Source organism: Seriola dumerili, unplaced genomic scaffold (genome assembly GCF_002260705.1).
Source record: "Seriola dumerili isolate Sdu_G_001 unplaced genomic scaffold, Sdu_1.0 BDQW01000073.1, whole genome shotgun sequence".
NCBI classification, from domain to species: Eukaryota; Metazoa; Chordata; class Actinopteri; order Carangiformes; family Carangidae; genus Seriola; species Seriola dumerili.
Genome location: NW_019174328.1, coordinates 317021 through 339833, shown reverse-complemented (window position 1 = coordinate 339833; position 22813 = coordinate 317021). Strand labels below are relative to the sequence as shown.

Sequence of the window (22813 nt, the reverse complement as noted above, 5' to 3'; positions counted from 1 at the left end):
AGTCAACATTTGTGGTTTTGAGTGAAATAACTGCTGGATGGATTCCCGTTATGCTTGTTACACACATTCACGTCCCTCTCAGGATGAATTGTAATAACTCTAATATTTGTTATAACTTTGGTGAGTCTCTGACCTTTCATCTAGCGCCACCACTGGGTCATAATCTCAGTGCCTCAGCTGTATTTTTTGTTTAGTGCTGATGTTAGCATGCTAGCACTCTAAGCTAAGATTGTGAACATCGTACCTGCTTCGTGGTACTACTTGGTGTAAGTACAGCCTCACAGAGCTGCTAGCATGACTGTAGACATTTAGTGTTGTTACTTTCATTCATTACGCATCTCTATATGCTGCTGTACTTGAATATGGATGATTTGTCATGCAACTCAAGCAGCCTCTTTGGAAATAACTGGAGACTTTCAGAGGTAAGTGAAGAGCTTTGACAATGAGAAAAATATTAATTGGTGGAAACAGTAGGAAGCCAACAACAAAATCTATCTCAGGTTTGCTGTCATTAACCACCATAACCACCATTAACTATAATTTACCAAATTAAATCAAATAAAAAACGTTTTTTATGTTCTGTTGCTCATGATTTCACACTTCCTTTGTAGGAGGAAGGAAGTGTATTCACCTTATACAGTTCGTATGGTAAATATGTTAGCAAAATATTTTATATTTTTACACCCAGCAGTTATGGAGAAACATGATCATTCATTTGCTAAGGAGTGGTGTTCGCTCCAGCATGTTCACTAGCTAGTCTCTCACTGTAGATACTGATAGCTGTTGTATTGTACAGTTAGTTTTCACATCTTTTTCTTTGAAAACTGCTGCAGTTGAAAACCAGGATGATGAGAGAGGAGTTTTGCAGGTTGGAAAACCAAAAACAATGAGCTAGAGGAGGCTGAATTGTTCCTCAGCGCTGACGGAAACTGCAGAGTTGGATATATTTCTCTGCCAGAGCAACGACTTACACATTTGGTTCATTGTTAATGTGAAACTATTTCATGTATTAATGAAATATAATTTTGTGAGTCTGTGAAGTTGTTTGGTTCCAGATGTCCATTTGCATGTTTCCATCAATCTGTGAGGGTGAACGCCATGTCAACAACCTTTATGCAAAACCAGCCAGTGCAAACCCTCACATATTCAAATGGCCCTCACAACCTGGTTTGGCCCTATGAGCAAATAAAGTAATCCTCAACACAAAAGATTCAAGTCAGAGACTAGCATGATAGCACATAACACATACATACATCTGGAGACATTTAGTGGTACAACACATGACATATTGTCTTTTGTTTTTCCACAGGAAATGATGTCATCACCACCACTGTCACTGTTCAGATGCTCTCTGGTGTCAGATGTGACTGTGCTGCTTTCTTTTCTGTCAGTCCACTGAGTCCTTTGACCTGTTCCCAGAGCAGGCTGTAACAGGTTTGGTGTGGTGTTCAAAGACGGCAGCTTGTACCTGCAGGGATACAGGGTTTGTACAGAGACATTTGTGTGGCTGTTTCTTTTATATTTGTGAGTCTAACATTTACATGTTCAGTCTTTGTTTCCTGAAAGCTTCTGGTTGACATGATGATTTATCGAGATTTGGGAGAGTGTCAGCTTGTCTAGAGGCCTTTGACACACTCTTGTGTTTGTACACCCACAGAGAGGTTAACATGTATCTCTATAGAAGCATGATTTCAGCTTGAGGACCATGTTGGGCCTAACAGCTCAACAGAAGCATCCACGGCCAACGCTGACCATCTCTGACAAGCTGTTATTGTCAGAAAGTAAAGATTTATTTCTATAGCAGCGTTTAAAACAAATGTTACAAAGTCTTTCACAAACAAAAAGCATCAAACAGACATAGGGGGTCAAACAGAGGTTGCTGTCAAACAGACTCTGGGGTCTGGTGAAAGCAAGACTGAACTTTTTTTTTACTTCTTCAAAACTACTTTTTCTTTAATTTGAGATAAAAGGTTGATTTGGAATAGGTTGACTGAGTACTGGCCAACTTGAAATAGTTAGAGACATAAGCAGAGACGATGCATTGACAATGACCAACAACCCTGGGCCAACAGTAACCAGAACCTGTTTAAAGAAGTTGGCAGGAAAGTTATCACAAAGACTGGAATAAGATACGGTGTTCAGAGAGATGCGAGCAAGCTGGGTTATTGTGACAGAATGGCTGCAAAGAGGGAGGGCATCTTTTAAAGCCAGTCAGTTGTGACAAATAAAAACCTCAGATTATTCCTGCTGACATCAATAAGCTTGTTAGAATAAGATGCTCTGATATTCTGGACTCTGGCATTAAAGCAGGTTAAAAGATCCTTCATGTGAAGGTAATGAACCTGCAACTTCTACTTTTTCTTGGACTTCTCATTAATCCAGGAGGAGAGATCAGCAGTATACTTCTTACTAGTCCTGTCTAATGTCATGAGGCTTAAGTAACATAAGTAACAAGAACTGTAAAAACTAGCCATCATCTTGCAGTGAGATCACTCCAGCCATGATGCCCGTCAACATGTTGACGTTCTGACTCATGAGTGCTGGGTGGTTATTTCTACATTATTACATGAGTACCCTTACATGCCAACCCGACGGGTCTGGCCAGACTTGAGCCAAGTCTCAAACAAATCCAGTTTATAAGAGATCATAAAACCAATTAGCTTTGTGGTTGTTTCACATTATTATTATTATTATTTTTTGGGGCATTTTGCCTTTATTTGAGACAGACTGGAAACAAGGGTAGAGAGTTAAGTCATGGAACAAGGCAGATGTTAGTTCCAAAGGCTTGAGAGTGATGACGTCATGTCACATGACCAACCACCGTGTCAAAGGTCATTGAGAAGGAGTCAGTGGATGACAGCAGAAAGACAGTATTCACATCTGACACCAGAGACAGAGGCTACTGTCTCCACCTATAAACAGCCCTGTTATCATGTGACCTAACGTTCACTATTGGGTCCTGTGATGACCGGTCCTGTGTCCATCAGCTGAAGGAAGATGGTGAGATACAGTTGAATACTCTGATTAATGAGTGAGTGGAGCTTTGACTTTAGACATCAGTCTGACTTTACCAAAGCTAAACTGAGGTAACCTACATCTAACTTGTTGCTATAGCTTCATGTAAGTGAACTGATGATCATGCACCGCTGAGTGTATCCTAGACATCAGAGTATAAAGTCTTCCCGTCACGGTCCTTCCAGGTAACGCAGGTCCTGGGTCTGTGGGCGATCCTCGTCACATCGAGTTCAGGTTTACTGTAGTACCACTTGTTGAGCAGCTGGTCCACCTGCTCCTGCTTTGTTACCCCATGGAGTCTCTCCTCTTCTTCATCCTCCCACTCATCCTGGAAGTTGCTGATGAAGGGCGGGTGTGGAAGACGGAGTATGGCATCCTCCCTCATGTCCTCAAAGAACTGCACCACACACTTCCGGGCAAAGTCGCGAGCATGTAGAACGCACGTTTCGTCGAAGAGCTTCTGCTCCACGTCCAGATAGTTGCTCCAGTAGCGTGTCTGCAGGCCGGTGGCGTGGTCGTCGAAATAGGGCTTGATGAGGCGTCCCATCGCTCCCAGTACAATGAGGAAGAGGAGGATGGACCAGCCCACTGCCTAGACAGGGTGAGGAAAGTTAGCTACACAAAGGCAACAAAAGCAAAAGGTCATGTGGTGCAGTGACTGTGATTGTGTGTGTGTGTGTGTGTGTGTGTGTGTGTGTGTGTGTGAGTGCATGTATATGTGCCTGCAGTCTCAGAGCAGCCACAAATACACAGCTTGTCATTTGATCTGAAAGTCAGTGTTTGTTTGGTTGAGGATGGGCACTATGTATATTGTATATTTGTATTTGTGTGTTTTCTCACACTTTTATCCTTTTGACCACAACATTAAGATTACAGACCTTAATCAAGGACTAAAGGAAAATCTAGTTCTGTTTGTTTAATTTATTTTCATTGCCTGTCATTGATTATATAGGTTATTTTTAAAGGATTAGTTTCACATTTTTCAAGTCCAATTCAAAACTATATTTGCATGCCCATATGTTCAATGAAAGCCGTATTGCCAGTAAAGGGGAATCATTTATTGTAATAAATAACACAATTCTTTCTGTAATAAAGCATCTTAAATCTAAAATCTTATCAGATGTGTGGATCCTGGGACAAAATCTTATCAGATGGGGGTCTGTGGTCTAATCCTGTGTCAGGTTAAGGGGCCTTGAAATGAAAAGGTTTGAGAACCACTGCTCTGTCTCCTGATTCTACCTGCACAAAGCATTTTATGATCAATATCTCTGCAACTGTTGAAACAGAATTAGTTCAGACGTGTGGTTTCAAAGAGTTTTTTCCACAGAAAGTTTCCACTGCAGGTCTTATATTCCCTTTTCATACCAAAAATAGGCGAAGCAAAACAAAACTTACATTTCTACCATGTTCATGTATCTGTAACTTTGGTTAAGTATCTCTTGTACTCATTCTGACTGTCTGGTTGTAAAATCATGACTGTGATCAAATGGATTGAAGAACAGTGACCTTTCATTTTGGGTTTATTATTTTTGGGCGTGTCTGGAAACAGGTTAGACACATCGCTACAGCAAAGTGAAAAGGGTCAGAAACATGAGACCTGGTTGGATAAAAAATCCCTGTTGTGTGTTCAGAATGGAACCACCATACATACTACTATTAGCCAAGAAAGTATTCAACATCTTTTGGCACTTTATATACCAGCTGATATTAGCTTATGGTTAATATATCTGTATCAGTAAACATGTCAGCTGATAACGAACAAGAAATGTTAGAAAAAGGTGCTTATATAAGAAAAATGAACATTGGCTGACAAATTGTTATCAGATTTTTTTAAACCTTCTAATACTGATATAAAAAAAACACTTAGGACCTTGTAAAACATACCTTATTATATTATCAATATTGTATTATATAGCCATATAGCTAGATATATGAGCTATAAGTTGACGTGACATCATTCTGAAGGTAAAGTGAGGAGTCATTGTACAGCACTTACGGCCAGTTTTTCTCTGTCAGTCACAATGAGACACAGTCTGCCTGAGAGCTTTGTCTCTTTGTGTCCACAGACTCAGTCTCTACAAAACCACTATTAACCTGTCATGTTATTTCTCTTTCTCAAACCTTTATCAGTCTGGGATGTGCGTTCATCCTGTATCTGACCAGACCAGGTGTGTGGAATAAACTGAAACTAAAGCCTGACCTGACTGATTTAAACTCTTCATGAGGATAAAAGATACGCCTGTGCGTATGTGACTGCGCCTGTCCGCTGAGGGTGGAGCAGCTTACTTGTGAATAGCAGCGGATATAACGAGACACTGCTTTGCGGAACGAGCTGTTCCTGAAGATGACGTCCTCCTTACAGGGAACTTTAGCCATGATCTTGATCACCTCCAGACCCGTGCTGTTGGGCAAACCTGAGGAAACACACCACACCATAAACCAGATTGTTGTGATAATACTTACTGAATGTGTATTTCTCTATGGGGGATGTGGGATGTATTTGCAGGTACCTGAGAAGAGTGCAGGGTCTACACTCACACTGAAGGCACAGATGAAGATCTTTCCATCCAGCAACGTGACCAGGATCCACACCATTGGGGCCAGCAGGGCCCTCTGGAGCATGGCGGAGAACAGGTACCTGCAGGACGACAGACATGGAACCTCATGTTCTCTTCAGCTTCACCCTAAAATGTCTAAATAGTTTGGGATTCATTTATATATAGATAGATTATAATTAATCTAAATAGATAAATACATAAGGGAAACACTGTATCATATGTAGGAAATATACATTTGCAAAAAGTCATTTTAGTCAGTGTTACCGGCTCATGCTATGACAAATAACAGGGACAGACACCAAGTTTAAGTTTGTGAAACTAAGATTTAATGAGGAAAATAACATAATGTGTGCCAATCAGTGGAGTTAGTATCTGTGTCAGTGGATGCATGGAAGGTTTGTTGTGGTGGAATAAATAAAGCAGCAAGCAAACAGATGTGGTGCATAAGAGAGTCCCTTCATCTCCATGTTCTCCCCTTCAGACCGGTCATTCTCCATCCGACCATCAGATGTCCACAGACTTTTTTTTTCTTGTTTGCTGTTCCACTTCTCCAATCACCCTGCTTCCCTCCCCACCCACACACCTGAACATCAGCTCCCTCATCAGCAAAGCCACGATTAAATCTCCCATTTTCATCAGCTCTTTGTTGGATCATCCGCTTATATTTCCGCTTATGTCCCCTCGTGTTTTTCCTGGTTTCCTGCCACGGACAGCGTTATCCTGTTGTTTGTTCCTGCCTGTCCCTGCCTCCTATCTGTCTGCAGGCCTGTTTTTCACCATTAAAGTATTTTCAAGTTTCTTCAATGGCCGTTGAGTCTCCATCTGGATCTTCCCTGCCTGTGCTGCCTCCATCAGCTGTGAAGACAATGGAAGAAGCCTAGAAAAGCTCCTTTTTTTAAGTTGTCAGCTGCACAGCCGTGGTCTCACCTAAACCTGTCCAACCACCCTGTCAAAACAGCTCACTGTTGCTTTGGCAAACTCACTCTTGGCCAAATTAACTGTGAGATGTGCTGCAGCCAGGCACTCAAACAGCGAGCAAATGTGATATACACTATCTACAGCACACCCCTCCGGCCCATCGATGACTATATTCATCAGCTGCTGAATTGTTGGGGGGCTTTCTGCAAACCAAAAGACGCGAGTGCAGTCCTGATGGTGTGATGAAAGCAGGGTCTCCATTACCTGAGAGCTACAACATGAACAAATACTCACAACCACCAACAACAGGCCAAGGGGACATCACACAGTCAGTTTGCTAAATTTGGCAGTGGGCTATCTATAGTGCATGAATACTGGATTTAACCCTTACATACTGTTCATATATCATGCCTTCACAGTATGGACCCAAGAATTCCCATGAGTATGGAGTACTCATGTAATACTGTCATAATGAGTACTCATGAGTTGGATCGTCGCGGCTGGTGTGATCCCATCTCAAGATGATCTCTAGTTTATCTATATTTTCATCTTCCCAATGACTGTCTCAAACACTGGGGTCCAAAGGTCTGAGACCACTTTCCCATTGAAGTGAATGTCACGTGCAAAGAAACACAGTGAAATTCTTAAGTTGCAGTTACACTGGAATAGACTTGCAAAATACAATAATAAAGACAAGTAATGGCATAAATCTCCTGACTGAGCTGCACAGTTTAATGTTTGAATGATATTTGTAGCACTGATTGTTGTGCTATAAAGATGGATTGATCTTAAAAAACTGTATGGAAACAAGATCGCGGAACAGAAGAACAACAGTGTTGCCAGCAAATGACTGTCTATAAAGTCATGTGACATCATACATATTCAAATAACTCAGGTTGTGCCATAAAATGGTGTCAGTTAATCGCTTGTGCCTCAGACTACAGGAAAAGGATTCGGTCTCTAACTCCATCTTCATTATAAGTGAGAATAGACTGAATGAGGATAATTAATAATGGCTTTCACCTGCAATTCCTATGAGCATTGCTGAGTATCAATGATACTAATAGTTTCAATTCACTGTACACTGTGTAATGGTAAGAGCTGTTTGTCTTAGTAGATGAAAGAAGTAAATCTTCTTTGACTCACTTCACCACAGCAGGGTTCTTGGATCTGTTCCCAGTGGGTCTCATCCACTCGTCCATCATGACGCCTGTATGTCTGTTGACCAGGACCCCCAGGAAGAACAGGATGATGGGCGGGACGATCATCACCCCCAGGGAGTACAGCTTGTTGTACTGAGGGAGACAGGGGCAGTTAAAGTCGAAGCTGGTGTAGAGCTTGACGCTGACCAAAGCCAGGATGATACAGATCCCGTTGGAGATGGACTCAGAGTTGGACTGGAAGTACTGCAGGACTAACTTCAGACGCTCCATAGTTTTAATCAATAATTAGTAATTCCTCGTGTTACAAAGTGTTTTAGCTTTTGTTTTTGGCTTTTAAGAAGAAACTGTGTAGATCCAGGCTGATTTTAAATCCCAAACCTTTCACCGTACCTCACAATACGAACCGTTCCCTCCTGAGGAAAAGTCTGAAATCCACAGGTTAACAGTGTCAGTGAACAACCTGAGTCCTGCAGTGGTCCAGGGAGAGTCTGAGAATGCATGAACACACCTGAGCAGGTGACAGAGCCGTGTGGCCACACCCTGTCTCACTGTTAAAGGCTTAAAGGAGCCACGGCAGGACGGCCCTGGAAGGATGTATTGTAGTCATGACTGGGCCTCAAATGCAACATCAAAGCAAATGGGACTGTACAGTAAACACACCACCACACACTGCTGCCTCTGGGCTAGCTTTCAAAAAGAGACTTTTGGTAGAGCTGTCTGTGTTTTACTCTTCTGTCCATGATGACATCAGAGTGGGATGTAAGGAGTGAATCTCTGATGTCTTAATGAAGAGGGACAGGATGTTTTTTGTGATTTATTTTGAAAGGACAGTTGCTTCTGTATATGTAACATTCCACTCTCATATCTTTAACTGTGTAGGTGTATTTTCAAATTAAAGTTCTGACTAGTTTTTCATTGTCCGTGTCACCCAGAAGTCTGAGTTGTCAGGCCGACAAGATCACTGTAAACCAGGGGTCTCCAACATGTGCCTCGCTAGCTCCCAGTAGTACACCCCCACCCCCACCTCTTCAACACCTAATCGTAGTCAGTGAAATGAGTTACTGTCACGTTTGTTGACATCAGATCAGCTGGAGGCGACGTGCAGTGATATCAACTCTTCTAATAACAGAACAGATATAAACTAAACTTTTCAGGAAATATGTTGCCATGGATACAGTAAGTTAAGCTGTGGGCTTCAACTTGAGCCCTGTTTTTCCTTTTCACCCATTTGTTTACATTTGATCTATTCTAAGTTTGTGTTTGTTATCTGATGTCTGACGTAAGTTTCAGATGTTTTTGGATATTGATATTTGATGACTTGATAAATGATCATATTGATCTGATTTGTTTGAAGAGAAAGAGAAAACGTATCTGCATCACAGAACCAATGCAATTTAAAGTGCACTGGCACAGGCCTAAAGAGGAGATTTCTACTCAGTGTAGATCAGAACCCGCCAGGATTTGTTGATATCTGATCCAGGACAACAACTAACAATTACTTTTTATTAATCTGTCAGTTACTTTTTAGACTTTATAATGATGTGCTTTTAATTATGTCCAAAAACAGTGAAAATACTTTTAGTAAAGGCTGGAGAAAAAAATAATAGGAACTTATGAAATCATAGTTTATTTATATAAAAAGACATGACAGAACATGTATGCTTGAATGGCATGAAAGTGCTTTGATTACAACATTGTTAAAGACAAATAAAGATCTGTTTTGAATGGCCACATAAAAATCAAAGGGTCTAATCTGACTAGATCCATGTTAAACGGTCAGAGGAGAGTAAGTGAGGCCAGGAGAAGACGTCTCTCTTACCCAAAAATAATCATCTGTGTGAATGTAGGAGTCAGGTCCTATGATCGTCTTAATGCCACTGACAGGGAGAAAACTTTTTTCTTTATCTTTCAGTACGGAAATGATTCAATCCCAATGACAGCCTTCAATAACCACAGTGTCAGTCAAATATGAAGAAGGTCCAGCGTTTCAACGCCAGTGACTTACAGTATGCTCAACACCAAAACAGTACAACACAAAAAGCTTATTAAACAATACTATGAAGCCAGTTAACGTAAAAGACAAAACAAAAAAACTATTTAAAGTCTACAAACAGCAGTTTCAGGATATTTTCTTTTTCAGTCTCTACCACAGGTGTCAGCAGCTGTGAGTCGTATGATGCAGCTTTAGCTTTTTTTTTTTTTTTTTTTTCCTCTCTCTGAAGGACTCTGGTCAGAAGTTCACATATGAATATTTCAAGTGTTCTCAGGTCAGTGTGATCTCCGACGACTCTTTGGCATCGATCACTCTGAAGACTCCCACCTTCTCCTTTTTCACACGCGCCTTCTCTTTGTCTGAAAATACAAAAAGATGCCAAAACATAATGAGTAGGATTTTAAAAATCACTTCTAAAACCGACTGGCAGGTTAAAGACTTTACGAGACGAGTGATATGGTCCATTTTCTTGCTTTTTAAAAAGGCCGTTACAGTCGTCTAATGGGGGGTTGAAGGTGTGTATGTAAGGATGTGAAGAGAGCGGATGCTTCGGCACCAAGCCAGGAAGTACTGTCACCAACAGAGACAAAACACCTATCTGATAAGTAGGAGTTAAACCACTTCAAGGCTGTGCTGCAGTGTATCAGTACACTGTGCTCAACTGTGTCGAAGGCTGCAGACAAATCTAACAATGAGGACAATGTCTGCAGTCCTTAAAAGATTGTTTATTACCCTAATAAGCAGAATCTCAGTGCTGCGGGACTGAAACTTTTCATGATGCGTTACCTTTCAGGACTTTTAGGAGTTGTGTTTTTCAGAATTTACACAATAAAAAGGTGATTTAGAGACTAGTCTGTATTTGTTTGCAACAGGGGACAGCAGAATCCAGCTCCACAGTGGAAGTGATACATGGTTGATGTACTCCCTTTCAACAGAGATTTTCTGACTCAACTGAACACAGCTGTTGCATCCAGATGTGGGGATTAGAGGTGGCATGATGTCAGTACTAGCAACTGAAGTCCACTGAAGATCCACGACTGAAAAATTTCAGCTGGCTCAGGAAGTAAGGTGCCCACTTAGCTAAGCTAAAAACAATACTAGTGGTAGGTAACGTCACTATGTAGAGTCTCCAACATGTGCTTTAAACTGAAAACCCTTTTGTGATGGTGGATCTCTGCATAAAGACACAACTCTGCTAGAATGACTGTGGTTCCTGGGGCTCCACAGGATGTGGAACTATTTGATTGAAAAGTGCTATTGGAGACAAATATCTCATTTTCTCTGCACAATAAATCCTAACTGTCTGCTTGGATAAATAGCATGAGACTAGTGAGAAGGTGTTTTTGGGCATTGGATGAACAAGCCCTTTAAACGTATTTCAGCTTTGTTAAATGAATTAAAAACATTTACTGGAAAATGGGATATTTCTGACCAGGAACAGGAGCATGTAGCTGTGCAGCTCAACATGAGAGAAACAAACACAGTTTCCTGTACACCTCATCACATGGTTCAGTTTAGTGTATTTAACCAAACATGTTTTGACATTGTCTCTTGCAAACAGCAAGGCCTTCCATCTAAAGACTGAAGGTGGATTCTGTAAATGAAGGGTCTTGAGGTTTAAAACACAAAGCATGATCCTTTGTTGATAACTGTACACACTGTTGTTGGAGCCTAAATAAACTAAACTGCAGAGGTGTGTGTCTCCTCACCCAGTAAGTCGCTGCGATCCAGCAAAATCTCCAGGTCCTTGTCACTGATCACCTTACCCTTGGATGCTTTCACCTCCCTGAGTGAGACAAAGGTTGACAGCCAGATGTTACTCCCCCCTCACTGTGTTGTTTAAAGACACTTGTTGGAGTGGAGGATCATGTCTTACTTCTCTGGGCCTCTGGCTTTGAGCAGGTCCATCAGCTCATCCAGATCAATGCAGCTTTTACCTTGGTTCAGCTCGGCCCTTCTGCCTTTGAACTTATCTGTGGAGGGAAGCAACAAAAGGAAAGAGAACGATCATCAGAAGAGGACGCTTGGAAAATATTCTGCAGAGCATGAGATGGGGGTGCGTTGTGCAGGTTCTCCCATTAAAGTGAAGCTACTCACTCTTGTGAATGATCATCTGCTCCAGCTTCCTCTTGGCCGACGCCCTCTCCAAGGTCTTCTGGTCAATGGTGTTGGCTGTGACCAGGCGGTACACCACGACTGGTTTGGTCTGACCAATGCGGTGACAGCGGTCCTGGGCCTGCAGGTCAGCCTGGGGGTTCTGAGAGGGGCAGGTGGCATCAGCACACACCGACTTAACACAGGAAACTGTACAGGTAACACACGGTAACAGTGTTTATTATCGTCCATCTTTTTTAATTTTGCACCCACCCAGTCGCTGTCGAAGATGATGACTGTATCAGCAGCTGTCAGGTTGATCCCAAGTCCTCCTGCTCTGGTGCTCAGCAGGAACAGGAACACCTCTGGATCAGTGGAGAACTTGACCATCTGAGGGAGAACAACAACATGATGAAGGAGAAGCAAGAATGTGTTGTAGTTCTAACAAATGAGGAAATTACACAGAAGTCTCTTTAATTGGTGTGGTAGCCAGATAACAGGAAAATGGTGAACGACGACAGTGCAGTGATTCCTTATCTAGTTGCCTCTGCTGGAAGTCCAAACACAACTCATCAACATTAAGAACCTCAGCAGATGCTACTGACTGTGAAAAGGTTAAAGTAAAACCTAATGTGTGAGTTGTATTCAGACTCTCAGGGAACCTGTTTGGACAGCACCGACAACAGATGAGGACGATTTCACTTGTCTCATATCGCACCCATCAATATATACTCACTGTACCCATCTGATCAGCTCTCTCAACTTTAACACCACTTATTATCAGTTATTATTATTATTATTATTATTATTTGTGTTAATCATTTCTCTGTGGAGATACAGGGCTTGGGGATGTTCAAAAGTGACAACAGTTCCCTGAGGTCAGCAGCTTTCTTGCCTGCCGCTGTGTCTTAGAGTGACATACAGGGCTGGGTGAACTTTTTTTTTTTTTTAGATCCGATACCAAGTAATACAGGGCCGGAACTTTCATATCGATACTGATCTTTATTTAGTACTAAAAGCAGCTTACGTATTTTCATGTAGGGAAGAGGAGTGTCATGATTTATGAGGTTTATGCATCATCAATAGACTAAATCTTAATACATTTTAATGATCACTAAATGATTTGCCAAAAGTTCTCAATCATTTTAAGGATGGTAGAATTTATACCTGCCATGTGTGAGACCTGGGTTTGACTCCCAGCTGAAGCAAGTGTGCAGCAAGTGAAGCAGAACAAAAAGTGGCTTCATTCATTCATGCAGCACTTTGTAAAAACAAAAAAATTTAAAAAAAAAGTGCTCAATGGAGGACGATGATGCTCCTCGTTCACTCAGCCATCACTGGCTCAGATAGTTAGGGTGCGCTGTGCTGTGTGCTTATGTTCATGTTTGAGTGCACACAACATGACAACAACTAACTCCTAACAACGCTGGGATCGATCTTCCAAAACGTTCATACTATCTGTTGTGTTGATATTTTGCCCACCCCTCATGTCATCTCTGTCCGAATGGGCTGAATATACTCAGAGCCAATCACAGTGCACTCCAGTCTACACAACGTAAAGCATTTCTGCACCGTCATCATCAACTCATTGTTTAAAACTCACATTTTCATCTCTGTCTGTGTAGGACATTTTGCCATCCAGCCGGCTGTACTGGAAGCCCCGCAGATAGCAGTAGTCCACCAGGATATCCAAGATGGACGTCATCTGACTGAAGATCAGAACCTGGATCACATCAATCAATCACACATACATGTCAGGAAGAAACCAAAGGCTAAAAGACCCTTTACTGTAGAGTTCAGATGGATAAACATGTCTGTGATCCCACAACTGTATGTTACAGTTTGAATTTTAATAACAAAAAAATATATAAAGCTACAACTGGATCATGAAACTCAGACTGACAGTCACATTGTTTTAATCAAGCCAATAACTGTTGATTGATTGATTAATAATGGAAGCTGGTCTATTCAGCTCTGTGGTTATTAGTTGTACAGCTGCAGGATGCTTTTACAAAATTCTGTGCGTGCATTTTCAACTGGACGTTTTTCTAATTGGTGAAAACCTGAGCAGGGCTGCTACTCATATTAGTCTGAAATCTGATGAAGTGACATGTTTGGGCACAGGTGTCCTGTCTCACCTTGTGGCCTCTTTTCTTCAGTTCAGGCAGCAGTCTGTCCAGTATGAGGAACTTCCCTGAGCTCCGCACCAGCTCCTCATCAATCTGTGCAGAGGAGAGCAGGGAGGACAAGACGTGAAGAAGACCTTTGATCTGTTTGACTATAAACTGTACCACTTCTGCTCCTAATCACAAACAACAATACCAAGTGTAAGTGACTGTGCGTTACCTTGAACTCCTGGGTAGCGGGGTCGAGGGGGTACTCCACCAGGTAGGGGTGGTTGCAGCATCTCTTTAGCAGCATGAGGATGTTCTGCAGCTTCAGGTGGATGTGAGCGTCCAGCGGGCTCTGCACGTTCAGCACTGGAATAAGGCTGCAGGAGGCGTGTGAGCAGATACAAGTCAGACTGATACACAGTCACAGGTTGTGTCTTTCATGCAATCATGAAGGAGGATTTTATAGAGGACATTCATCATCATCATTCATTCATCTGAATGTGTGCGTGCAGTGCTGACCTCAGCTCCACGTCCTTGCGGACACTGTCCAGGTATTTCTCCAGGTCCTTCGGCGAGTCTGTGTCTGTTTCTTTGTAGTTCACCACCTTTCGACTGCGCCGCTTTGGCCTGCTGTTCGACATCAGCTCCACAGGATCCTCTGTCTGAATAAACCAGGAGAGCACCGATACCATCATTAATCCTCATGTCATCATACTGCTCAAATAAGGCCAGGCAGGTTTATTTCTACAGCACCTTTCAATGACATGATGATTAAAAGTGCTCTCACACATAGAAAGACGTTAGACATACTAGCAGCATTTCCTCTTGGACTTTTTTCAGCAGCATAAGCAGCCCCCTCCCCCACCCCCAGCAGTTGAATTGAATATCATCTAACTTTAAGGGGCGATGTGTACGTTTTCTCTGCTGTCAACATGGTTTTGCTTAATGCCTCCGGCCATGGCTGTCACCTGTGCAGAGGCAGACCCTGACACCACATCTGTGAATGCAACATGGTGTTACCTTCTCCTGGCCCAGCATCTTGGTGATGGTGTTGTTGACCACAGCGGTGTAAAAGGTCTCCTGTTTAGGCGTCAGAGGAGCGTAAACGATGATCTCCTTCTTGGGAGGAACCTCCAGGGTCACGTCTGATTTCAGCCTTCTCAGCAAGAACGGAGTCAGAATCTGAAACAACATTAAACTTTTAGGACAGGCAGGTTTGTTCACGACTTGATGAAAAAAAGTCTCCGGAAGTGTAAATGACATACAGGGAAAAACAACTGTATGGTCTAACACCAAACGAGCTACTGACAGAGTCAGAGTCAAACAGTGAGACATCATATTAAACACGTGCATTATAATTCATACATTATATCATGGCGGTGATTTGGAGGACTGACCTGGTGCAACATGCTCAGAACGTTCTGCTCGCGCTCGGTAGCCACCACACTCTCAGCCTCCCCGAGGGTGTTGATGTCAAACCACGACTCAAAGCTGCACAGAAACAAAGAGAGGTTACACCTGAGTCATGACTGAAACCTGAACAATTAACAAGATAAAGGAAACAGAAGTGTCACATCTAGTTACAGGTCTACAGTAGGTATGTGGCTTTACTGACACTGATTTACACGAGAAGAGGAGAGAGCTGCATTTGCACGTTTGATTAGCTGTAGCTGTTATCAGCCGCCTGAATGACATGTCAGACTGTGATGGATGGGTTTACTGAAGTCTTTGTCCAACTCAGACTGTGAGATGAACATCTGATTGATAGTACTGTGGCACTACCATGTAAATAGTGGGGGTCAACTGATTCGCGCCTCTGATATTCAACATTTTTACGATTATCTGAATCATCACTTTTTTAATCCGATTGCAGATAAAATGTATCAATTTTTGAAACTTTTCTTCTTTAGCTCTGATGCAGCGGCCTCTCTGTCTGTGGTCACCACTCACACTCTCATTATGTATTTGACCTTGGTGGACAATAAAGATATATTCCATTCTATTTTAAACTCCTTAATTGAGTGTAAATAAAAAAAACTCTGCATTTGCCTATAACTAGACATAGCGAGAAGTCCTGGCATTTAATGTTTCATTACAAATTTTCTATATCTGTCCATCAGTCTTACTTCCTGGTTTTCCTGTTTGTGTAGTCTGTCCATTAACTTGATCCAATAATGAATAAAAAACTAAATATGGATGAGATGATGATGAGTTATTTAAATGAAACTTTTCTGAGAGGTCCAAAGTCTGCAGTCAGTCTGTAAGCTGAGCAGCTGCAGCAGAACTGATCACAAATCACCTCTTGAGGTCATCAAAGACCTCTGGCAGGAGGAAGTTGAGGAGGGACCAGAGCTCAGCCAGGTTGTTCTGCAGTGGTGTGCCTGTCAGCAGCAGCTTGTTGTCGGTGGGAAACATCTTCAGCTCCCGCACCAGGCGACAGTTGAGGTTTTTGATGCGGTGACCTTCGTCCACGATCAGATACTTCCACTGGAAACGCTGCAGCAGACAACAGACGCGGCCTGGCTTCTTATACAACACTTATGACAAACAAATGCACACCCGAGAAGATGAACTAAAAACCTTTTGAGAGAATAAACATCTGACTTTTGTTGTAAATCATTGGCTTTACCATAAAAACATTTTAAAAATCAATAAATGTTAAAAGAACTGAAAATGTTGAGAAATGCACTTTTTGCTTTGCTTGTTTTTCCAGCCATATCCAGTTTCAAAAGGCAAAGCCAATAATGTACAATAAAAGTCAAAGGTCTAAGCTCTCAAATGGTTTTTATTCCATTGTTTCTATCTGCTTCAGGTTTTAGGAGCTTGTGTTCAAACAATGCTTAGGTAGCAGAACATTTTTTTTTTTAAGAGGGCACTGTAGAGCTTAACGGGTTAATTGTAAGTATGATGATTTCTCTGTTCACCTCGGCCTCAGAGCTCGTATCTGAAACAGAAACTGGTCTGTTTCCTGATCAACGCCAACTGAAAACGTCCTCCACTTTCACCTGTTGTCTTGATAAATTCTGTGTAAATGTACATTTCCACAGCACTATTATATCATCATCATATATCATATCACCCAAAGTCACACACTTTCAGATTTTACTGAGAGTGGCACAAAGAATTAAAATAATGTATGATGATTTACATTTTCACAACCTCTCGTTGATACAAAACTACAATTATCTGAAATATATTTGTTCCCTGTGAAACCTGCATCAGTCACATTTGTGCTGCTACAATACCTGTTCACTGGTTTGATAAAGGAGGAGCAGGAATCCTACCTGGAGGAATTTTCTGTCAATCATAGCGATCTCAAAGGAGGTGACGACCACGGGATACATGCTGAGGGGCCCCTGAGGCCTGCGGATCTGCTTCAGCAGCTTGGCCCTCTCTGGCTGGGGGCCGTGGTAAAGCAGTACAGACACCTGGGACAAACACACGAGTCTGCTCAGACCACTGAGAAATCACTTGGATGGGGTGTGACGTTAGTTTAGTCAACAGTAAGATGTAGAGTCAAATCTAGGATTTAGCGGTTTAATGACTCTGGTCTTCACTGCTGAAGCGTCTGTGTTTCAGGGACCAGTCAGACCTGATGAGACCAGGCTCATCTCAGTAACTCGTCCTCTCACCTCGGGTGTGAAGCGCTTGAATTCGTTAATCCAGTTGGACAGGGTGGAGAGAGGGGCGACCACCAGGAAGGGCCCCATCACTTTCTTTTCTATCATCATGGCGATGTGACCGATGCACTGGATGGTCTTTCCCAGTCCCATCTCATCAGCCAGGATCCCGTTGATGCCGTTCTCCCACAACATCTGGAAGAACATCAGGGAAGAACACGGGCTGGTTGTTGGGAGGAGGGCTTATAATATAATTATATTGTTGTTTTATATTTGAGTTGTTTTTTGTTTTTTTTTAAATTATATTATATTTTACTGCTGAAAATATTCTGTACATTTAAACAGATATTGGATTGTTTTGGTGGGCAGCAGCACATAGCTCTGCTAGTGTACTGGTGCTCCTGGCTGCTTCTCTAAACCGGCAGCGCACTGATCTGAATCTACTGCAGGTAACACACTGGCTATGCATGACTACCTCACTCAACCCCACATCAAATAACCTGAACTATTCCTTTAAGGCAACGTGGGTGTCCTTAAAGTGCTCAGGAAATAACATCTACAACTTCTGAGGAAAGATTATGTTACATGATCTACTAAATGGATTTTAAGGTGAGTCAGTTTTGTCAAGTGCAGTTTCCAAGGCCAAGAATCAACTCTGAAACTCAACTTCATGTTTCATCTGTAAATCTGTAAAGTCAACTAACTGGAAAACGAATGAATGAATGAATAATCAGGTTCCACGATCTCTTGTTGGTCAAGCCCGACTCACCCTCAGCCACTCGATGCCTTCAATCTGGTACCACCTCATGACCCCTCCAGTGAAGAGCTGTGGCTGATGGATGGGGACCGGCTCGCCGTTCACCTTCCTCTGAGGATCCAGCAGCTGCTTGGCGTTGTCTCGCACCGTCTCCGACAGACGGTTCTTGATGTCTTGGTTGGAATCGCTCATCTTCTCGATATCCTCAGCTTCTAGTTTTTTCTGGGCCGGCCCCTCGTCCTAATATCAGATGGTTGATATTTAGATGTATGTTTGAACTCACTCACCCCCCTTTCTGGATTACTAAAATGTATTGACATGTCATGTACCCAGAAAAATAAAACAATCCCTTACCCCTTCCTCCACTTTTGCTTTCTTAGCTTGCGACATGATTTCCTGGAAGACAAGATCAAGCAGAACCAGTATGAGCCCACTAGTAAACGGCAAATGTAGAGAATGGACAAAAAGTCAAATCAGATCTTACTTCTTTCGACATGACATCTGATATTTTGTAGTCATCATCCCTCCTCCTCTTCTTTTTATCTAGTTCGACAGGAAATAGTCAAATACATCACACACTGAAAATACGTCATTCTGTGTTTAATAAAAGATCAAATGTCAGGATCTACTCACCTTTTTCAGGTTCTGCACATTTGGTGCCCTGCGTCTGAAAGACAAACAGCTTTCTATCAATGACTTAAAGTTATGCTAATGCTTAGCTCAGGTGTTTGTTCAGTAAAACGCTCCTCACCTTCTTGGGCTTCTTCTCCAGTCTCTCCTTCCTGAGTTTCTCCTGAAATGTTTGAACAGAAAACAGAGTGTGAGCATTTGCAGGCAGCAAGTACAAACACAGTTTCACATGTGGCGTTCATACACACACTCACACACTACCTCATTCTGTTGTTGCTCCATTTTAGTCAGCAGGAATTTGGAGTAGATGTTGCTCTTCTGAAGCAGATGCTGCAGCCTCTTAAAGCGCATGTCGTGAGAATCCCTCTGCCACGATTCGCGGGCCTTAACGAGCACATGTTTCAGACAGACCACAGGGTTAGACAAGATCTCAACAGTTGATATCATGTGATTTTTTGCACCTATAACAAAATTACACATTTTTTCAATACTTAAAGCTACAATATGCAACTTTTTTCTGATATTTTTTTTAGTTGAAATTTGCTCCAAAACATTTCTTCATGTGCTGATGTTCTGTAAAAGACTGCAGTGGCCCAGACTCATTGAACAGCCTGGTAACAGTGCAGACATATTCCCTTTTGAAGTTTTTGAGTGAGCCTCGCTCTTGTAACCAATCAGAGTAGGCCAAGGTCAGAGGCGACCAGAAGCTCATCTACTGATTGACTGCTGTCAATCAGTAGATGAGCTTCTGGTCTACCACTCCTCACGCACCGAGGCTTCAAACCAGTATTAGCTGTTGGAACACGTCGCTATGGCTAAGCTCCTGGGTCCGGTTGCACTTAAGTATGACACTTAAGTAACTCCCTCAGCTAAAGAGAGATTAAACCTTAAGGGTGTTGAAAAACTCTTAAAAGGTTGATTTTCTTCATTTATTGCCATATACTTGGTCACGCTGCAGTTAAGATAGAGAGGTACCTTTGGTTGCTAAGGTTTTTTGTGTGACAGTTTAACTGACTTTAAGTGATTCCTTATTTATAAGACTAAGATAAGGAGAAAACCTCAAATACTTACGTGAACATTTTAAGGAAACCTTAACTCGGACTTTAAGGAAAATCTTAACTTAAGGTGATTTGTGCAACCAGTCCCTGATTGCTGCATTAGCTGAGACAGTGAAGAAGATGAGGATGTAGGTGAGGGGCTGGGCATTGCTTAGAGGGAGCGCAGGGAGAGGGAGGGGTGGGAGGAGCGGGGTGGTCCCAAGCCTAGACATGAAAAAAAAAANACCAGTCCCTGATTGCTGCATTAGCTGAGACAGTGAAGAAGATGAGGATGTAGGTGAGGGGCTGGGCATTGCTTAGAGGGAGTGCAGGGAGAGGGAGGGGTGGGAGGAGCGGGGTGGTCCCAAGCCTAGACATGAAAAAAAAAAAAAAAAAAAAAAAAAAAAAGAAAAGAAACAGACCTGTTCCATCATCTCCTTCTCTTTCCTCTCGCCTTCCTTCATCAGCTGCTTCTCTTCTTCCTCCATTTCTTTTGTGATAACCACCTCAGAAGTCACATTCTCAGATTTCACACTGACATCTTCAAAGAAACAACAGTGATAGTCAAGATGGTGGCTGGTCCCATACCCCCACGTAGAAACAGTTTCACTTCTTTTCAAACTTGATCAACTTTCATAAAATTAATGCAGATTAATAACACAACAGCAACTCTTCATGAATCAAACTTAGATTAGCTGAAGCGAATTGGCCAGTGAGCTCCTCTTGGGGGTCACAGGCTGGAGTCCTTTGTCACTGACCTTTGGCAGCTTCAGTCTCCATGGCGGTGCCCAGAGGCTCCTCTGGTTCATCTGGTTTGGGGCAGTGAGGGGAGGCACTGCGACTTCCTTCCTTCACACTGTAAGCATGAGGAGGAACACAATGAAATCCAGAAGGTGAATATTTCATGCTGGTTTTACATGGGCAGGAGAACGTGCACTCACATGTTTGACATCTTTTAAATCTGCAAAGCATTCATGCTGTAACAGGAACAGTGGAGGAGTTACACTTGCATTTACAACACACATGGAGTATGCAGTATATATAGACATTATATTGTATATTTTAACATGTAGTGTGACATATATAAATGTATAAATAGGTAAATAAATGATTTCAGTATTTACGCACCAGACTTTCTAACAAAGCAAAGAAGGCCTTCAGCATTCATACTTTCATGTTAGGAAATTAAATGAACAGTGTGTAAATAAAACATGAACAATGTAAATAAAGACATGAATCCTTCCTACATATAGTGGTTCATTCTTAAACACGAGTTATCTCACATTGTTGTTACACTGACAAACATGTTGTGATGTTGTATAACATGCAATTTACAAACACGATTATTTCACTCACCTGCTCGTTGTTTCCATTAGTGAACCAGACGATAGGGCTAATGTAGTTAATTGAAGGTTTAGATGTTACAAAAAGAAAAGTTATTCTTACTCAACACAATAATGACTTATTGCGAGTTACACAGGCGAGTTATTCAAGCAGTTATAAAACTAAATTTGCGAAGCAATCTGTGACCGAGCCAGCGAGCAAACACACGATAGTGTGGTAGCAGTAGTAGTTTCTGCACGTGCAGGACCGTAGTTATCCCAATATGCTCTAAAATATATCACTTTATCTATAACTATGCAGTTACGTAAAGTCAGACTGATCTGAACTCCACGTTTGAGATCTGCAGTGGGTCCCAGTCTTCAGCTGAGGGAAGCTTCGACTAACAAGTGTACGTCCGGACCAACGTCTTTCAAAATAAAACTGCTTAGTGCGATGTTACGCTCGAGAGCTGCCTGGAGAGGTCGTTCGTATGTCTTATTTTGAAATCAGAGTCAGTTTTCTTTCCGCCATTTTCAACATAAACTCGTCTGGCATGACACAGCTGGGAATTTTATCGTGGGCGTGGCTACTCAATTTCGCGCCAGTTCAGACGATACCACTGCTCGTAAAATCGGGTGTGTTTGATTTAAGAGGTAAAATACTGCAGTATTGTAGAGGTAAATACGAACATCAGAATAAACATAACAACTATTTATGGATAAAAAATGAAGTTAAAGGCTTATTTACATACTACAGACAATTTATTGTACATACTTAACAATTTAAAACCACAGCCACCCCTCTGAAAGCACCTAAGTACTACACCCAATCTGATATTTCCCGCGAATCTAAGCAGCAGGAAATGGTTTATCTATATTTGTATGTAGAGGGTTAATAAATACAGAGGGATGATAAAGTCAATATAAATTCCTATCTTGTTTTTACATGTTTGTCCTTTTTTCCATGAGTTAGAAAAGAGCTGCAAACAGCAAGTTTACTGATAAATGCTTTGTTGGTATGGCCTGCATGTTAATTTTACAGGCAAACTTGGCAGGATTTCTGCAAAGAACAGTGGCAAAAAAAAAAAAATTGTAATGGCCCCTTTTAAAGCCAATGTTATGCCTGATCGAATAAACGAATCAACAGGTAAACACATGCACCTGTGGTGGTTGTTAGGATTTATAAAGTCTGCACAATCTGAAGCTTCTTTTCTCAACAGACAGTAATATTGTCTGGAGCTTTCTCTGTGCGGTCTTGTCCATCTCATGGTGGTAATGCTGTCCTTGCAACTTTCTCCATCTCTGTGGGGGATCAGCCAAGTCACTGAGATGCTGTTCTTCCTGTCTTGTCTTTTGTTAACAGTGGTGAAAGACCACCTGCTGCCACTACAGCCGCCACAACAATATACAATTCAATGTACAATTAATGTTTGTTTATTTGTGTGTAAAGTTAAATCTAATTATAGTAATCCCAGGCCCTGTCAATAAGTGAAGGTGGAGAATGTCCATGAATATTTTGAGGGTAAAAATAAATACAAACAAACAAACAGACGAAGGAATAAATAAATAAAAACACCAATTTATTGTTTAAA

At 41.8% G+C, this 22813-nt stretch overlaps 2 protein-coding genes across 2 annotated transcripts; both read right to left on the bottom strand.

Moving 5' to 3' along the window:
* Positions 1 to 3157: 3157 nt before the first annotated feature.
* calhm3 (calcium homeostasis modulator 3) lies at positions 3158 to 7924 on the bottom strand. Its single transcript, XM_022743964.1, has 4 exons — positions 7638 to 7924; positions 5526 to 5653; positions 5302 to 5429; positions 3158 to 3607 (listed from the first exon to the last, which is right to left on the bottom strand). Exons 1-4 carry the CDS (start codon positions 7922 to 7924, stop codon positions 3158 to 3160), a joined length of 993 nt encoding a protein of 330 aa, XP_022599685.1.
* Positions 7925 to 9864: 1940 nt separating this feature from the next.
* hells (helicase, lymphoid specific) lies at positions 9865 to 21586 on the bottom strand. The gene is made up of 23 exons (XM_022743706.1): positions 21256 to 21586; positions 20658 to 20755; positions 20322 to 20440; positions 19124 to 19246; positions 18984 to 19025; positions 18866 to 18899; positions 18717 to 18775; positions 18587 to 18628; positions 18245 to 18472; positions 17488 to 17670; positions 17140 to 17283; positions 16155 to 16351; positions 15253 to 15346; positions 14876 to 15037; positions 14375 to 14517; positions 14088 to 14232; positions 13880 to 13963; positions 13345 to 13464; positions 12015 to 12131; positions 11745 to 11904; positions 11524 to 11620; positions 11357 to 11433; positions 9865 to 10006 (listed from the first exon to the last, which is right to left on the bottom strand). Exons 1-23 carry the CDS (start codon positions 21270 to 21272, stop codon positions 9918 to 9920), a joined length of 2574 nt encoding a protein of 857 aa, XP_022599427.1. The 5' UTR covers positions 21273 to 21586; the 3' UTR covers positions 9865 to 9917.
* Positions 21587 to 22813: the final 1227 nt, after the last annotated feature.

Coding starts and splice junctions, on each gene's coding strand:
- calhm3 (XM_022743964.1), bottom strand. CDS start 7,924: ATGGAGCGTCTGAAGTTAGTCCTGCAGTACTTCCAGTCCAACTCTGAG. Junction 5,654..7,637: donor AAGAACCCTGCTGTGGTGAA/GTGAGTCAAAGA, acceptor GTCGTCCTGCAG/GTACCTGTTCTCCGCCATGC. Junction 5,430..5,525: donor AGACCCTGCACTCTTCTCAG/GTACCTGCAAAT, acceptor GTGTTTCCTCAG/GTTTGCCCAACAGCACGGGT.
- hells (XM_022743706.1), bottom strand. Junction 19,247..20,321: donor AGAAGGAGATGATGGAACAG/GTCTGTTTCTTT, acceptor GTGCTCGTTAAG/GCCCGCGAATCGTGGCAGAG. Junction 18,473..18,586: donor AAGCAAAAGTGGAGGAAGGG/GTAAGGGATTGT, acceptor ATCTGATATTAG/GACGAGGGGCCGGCCCAGAA.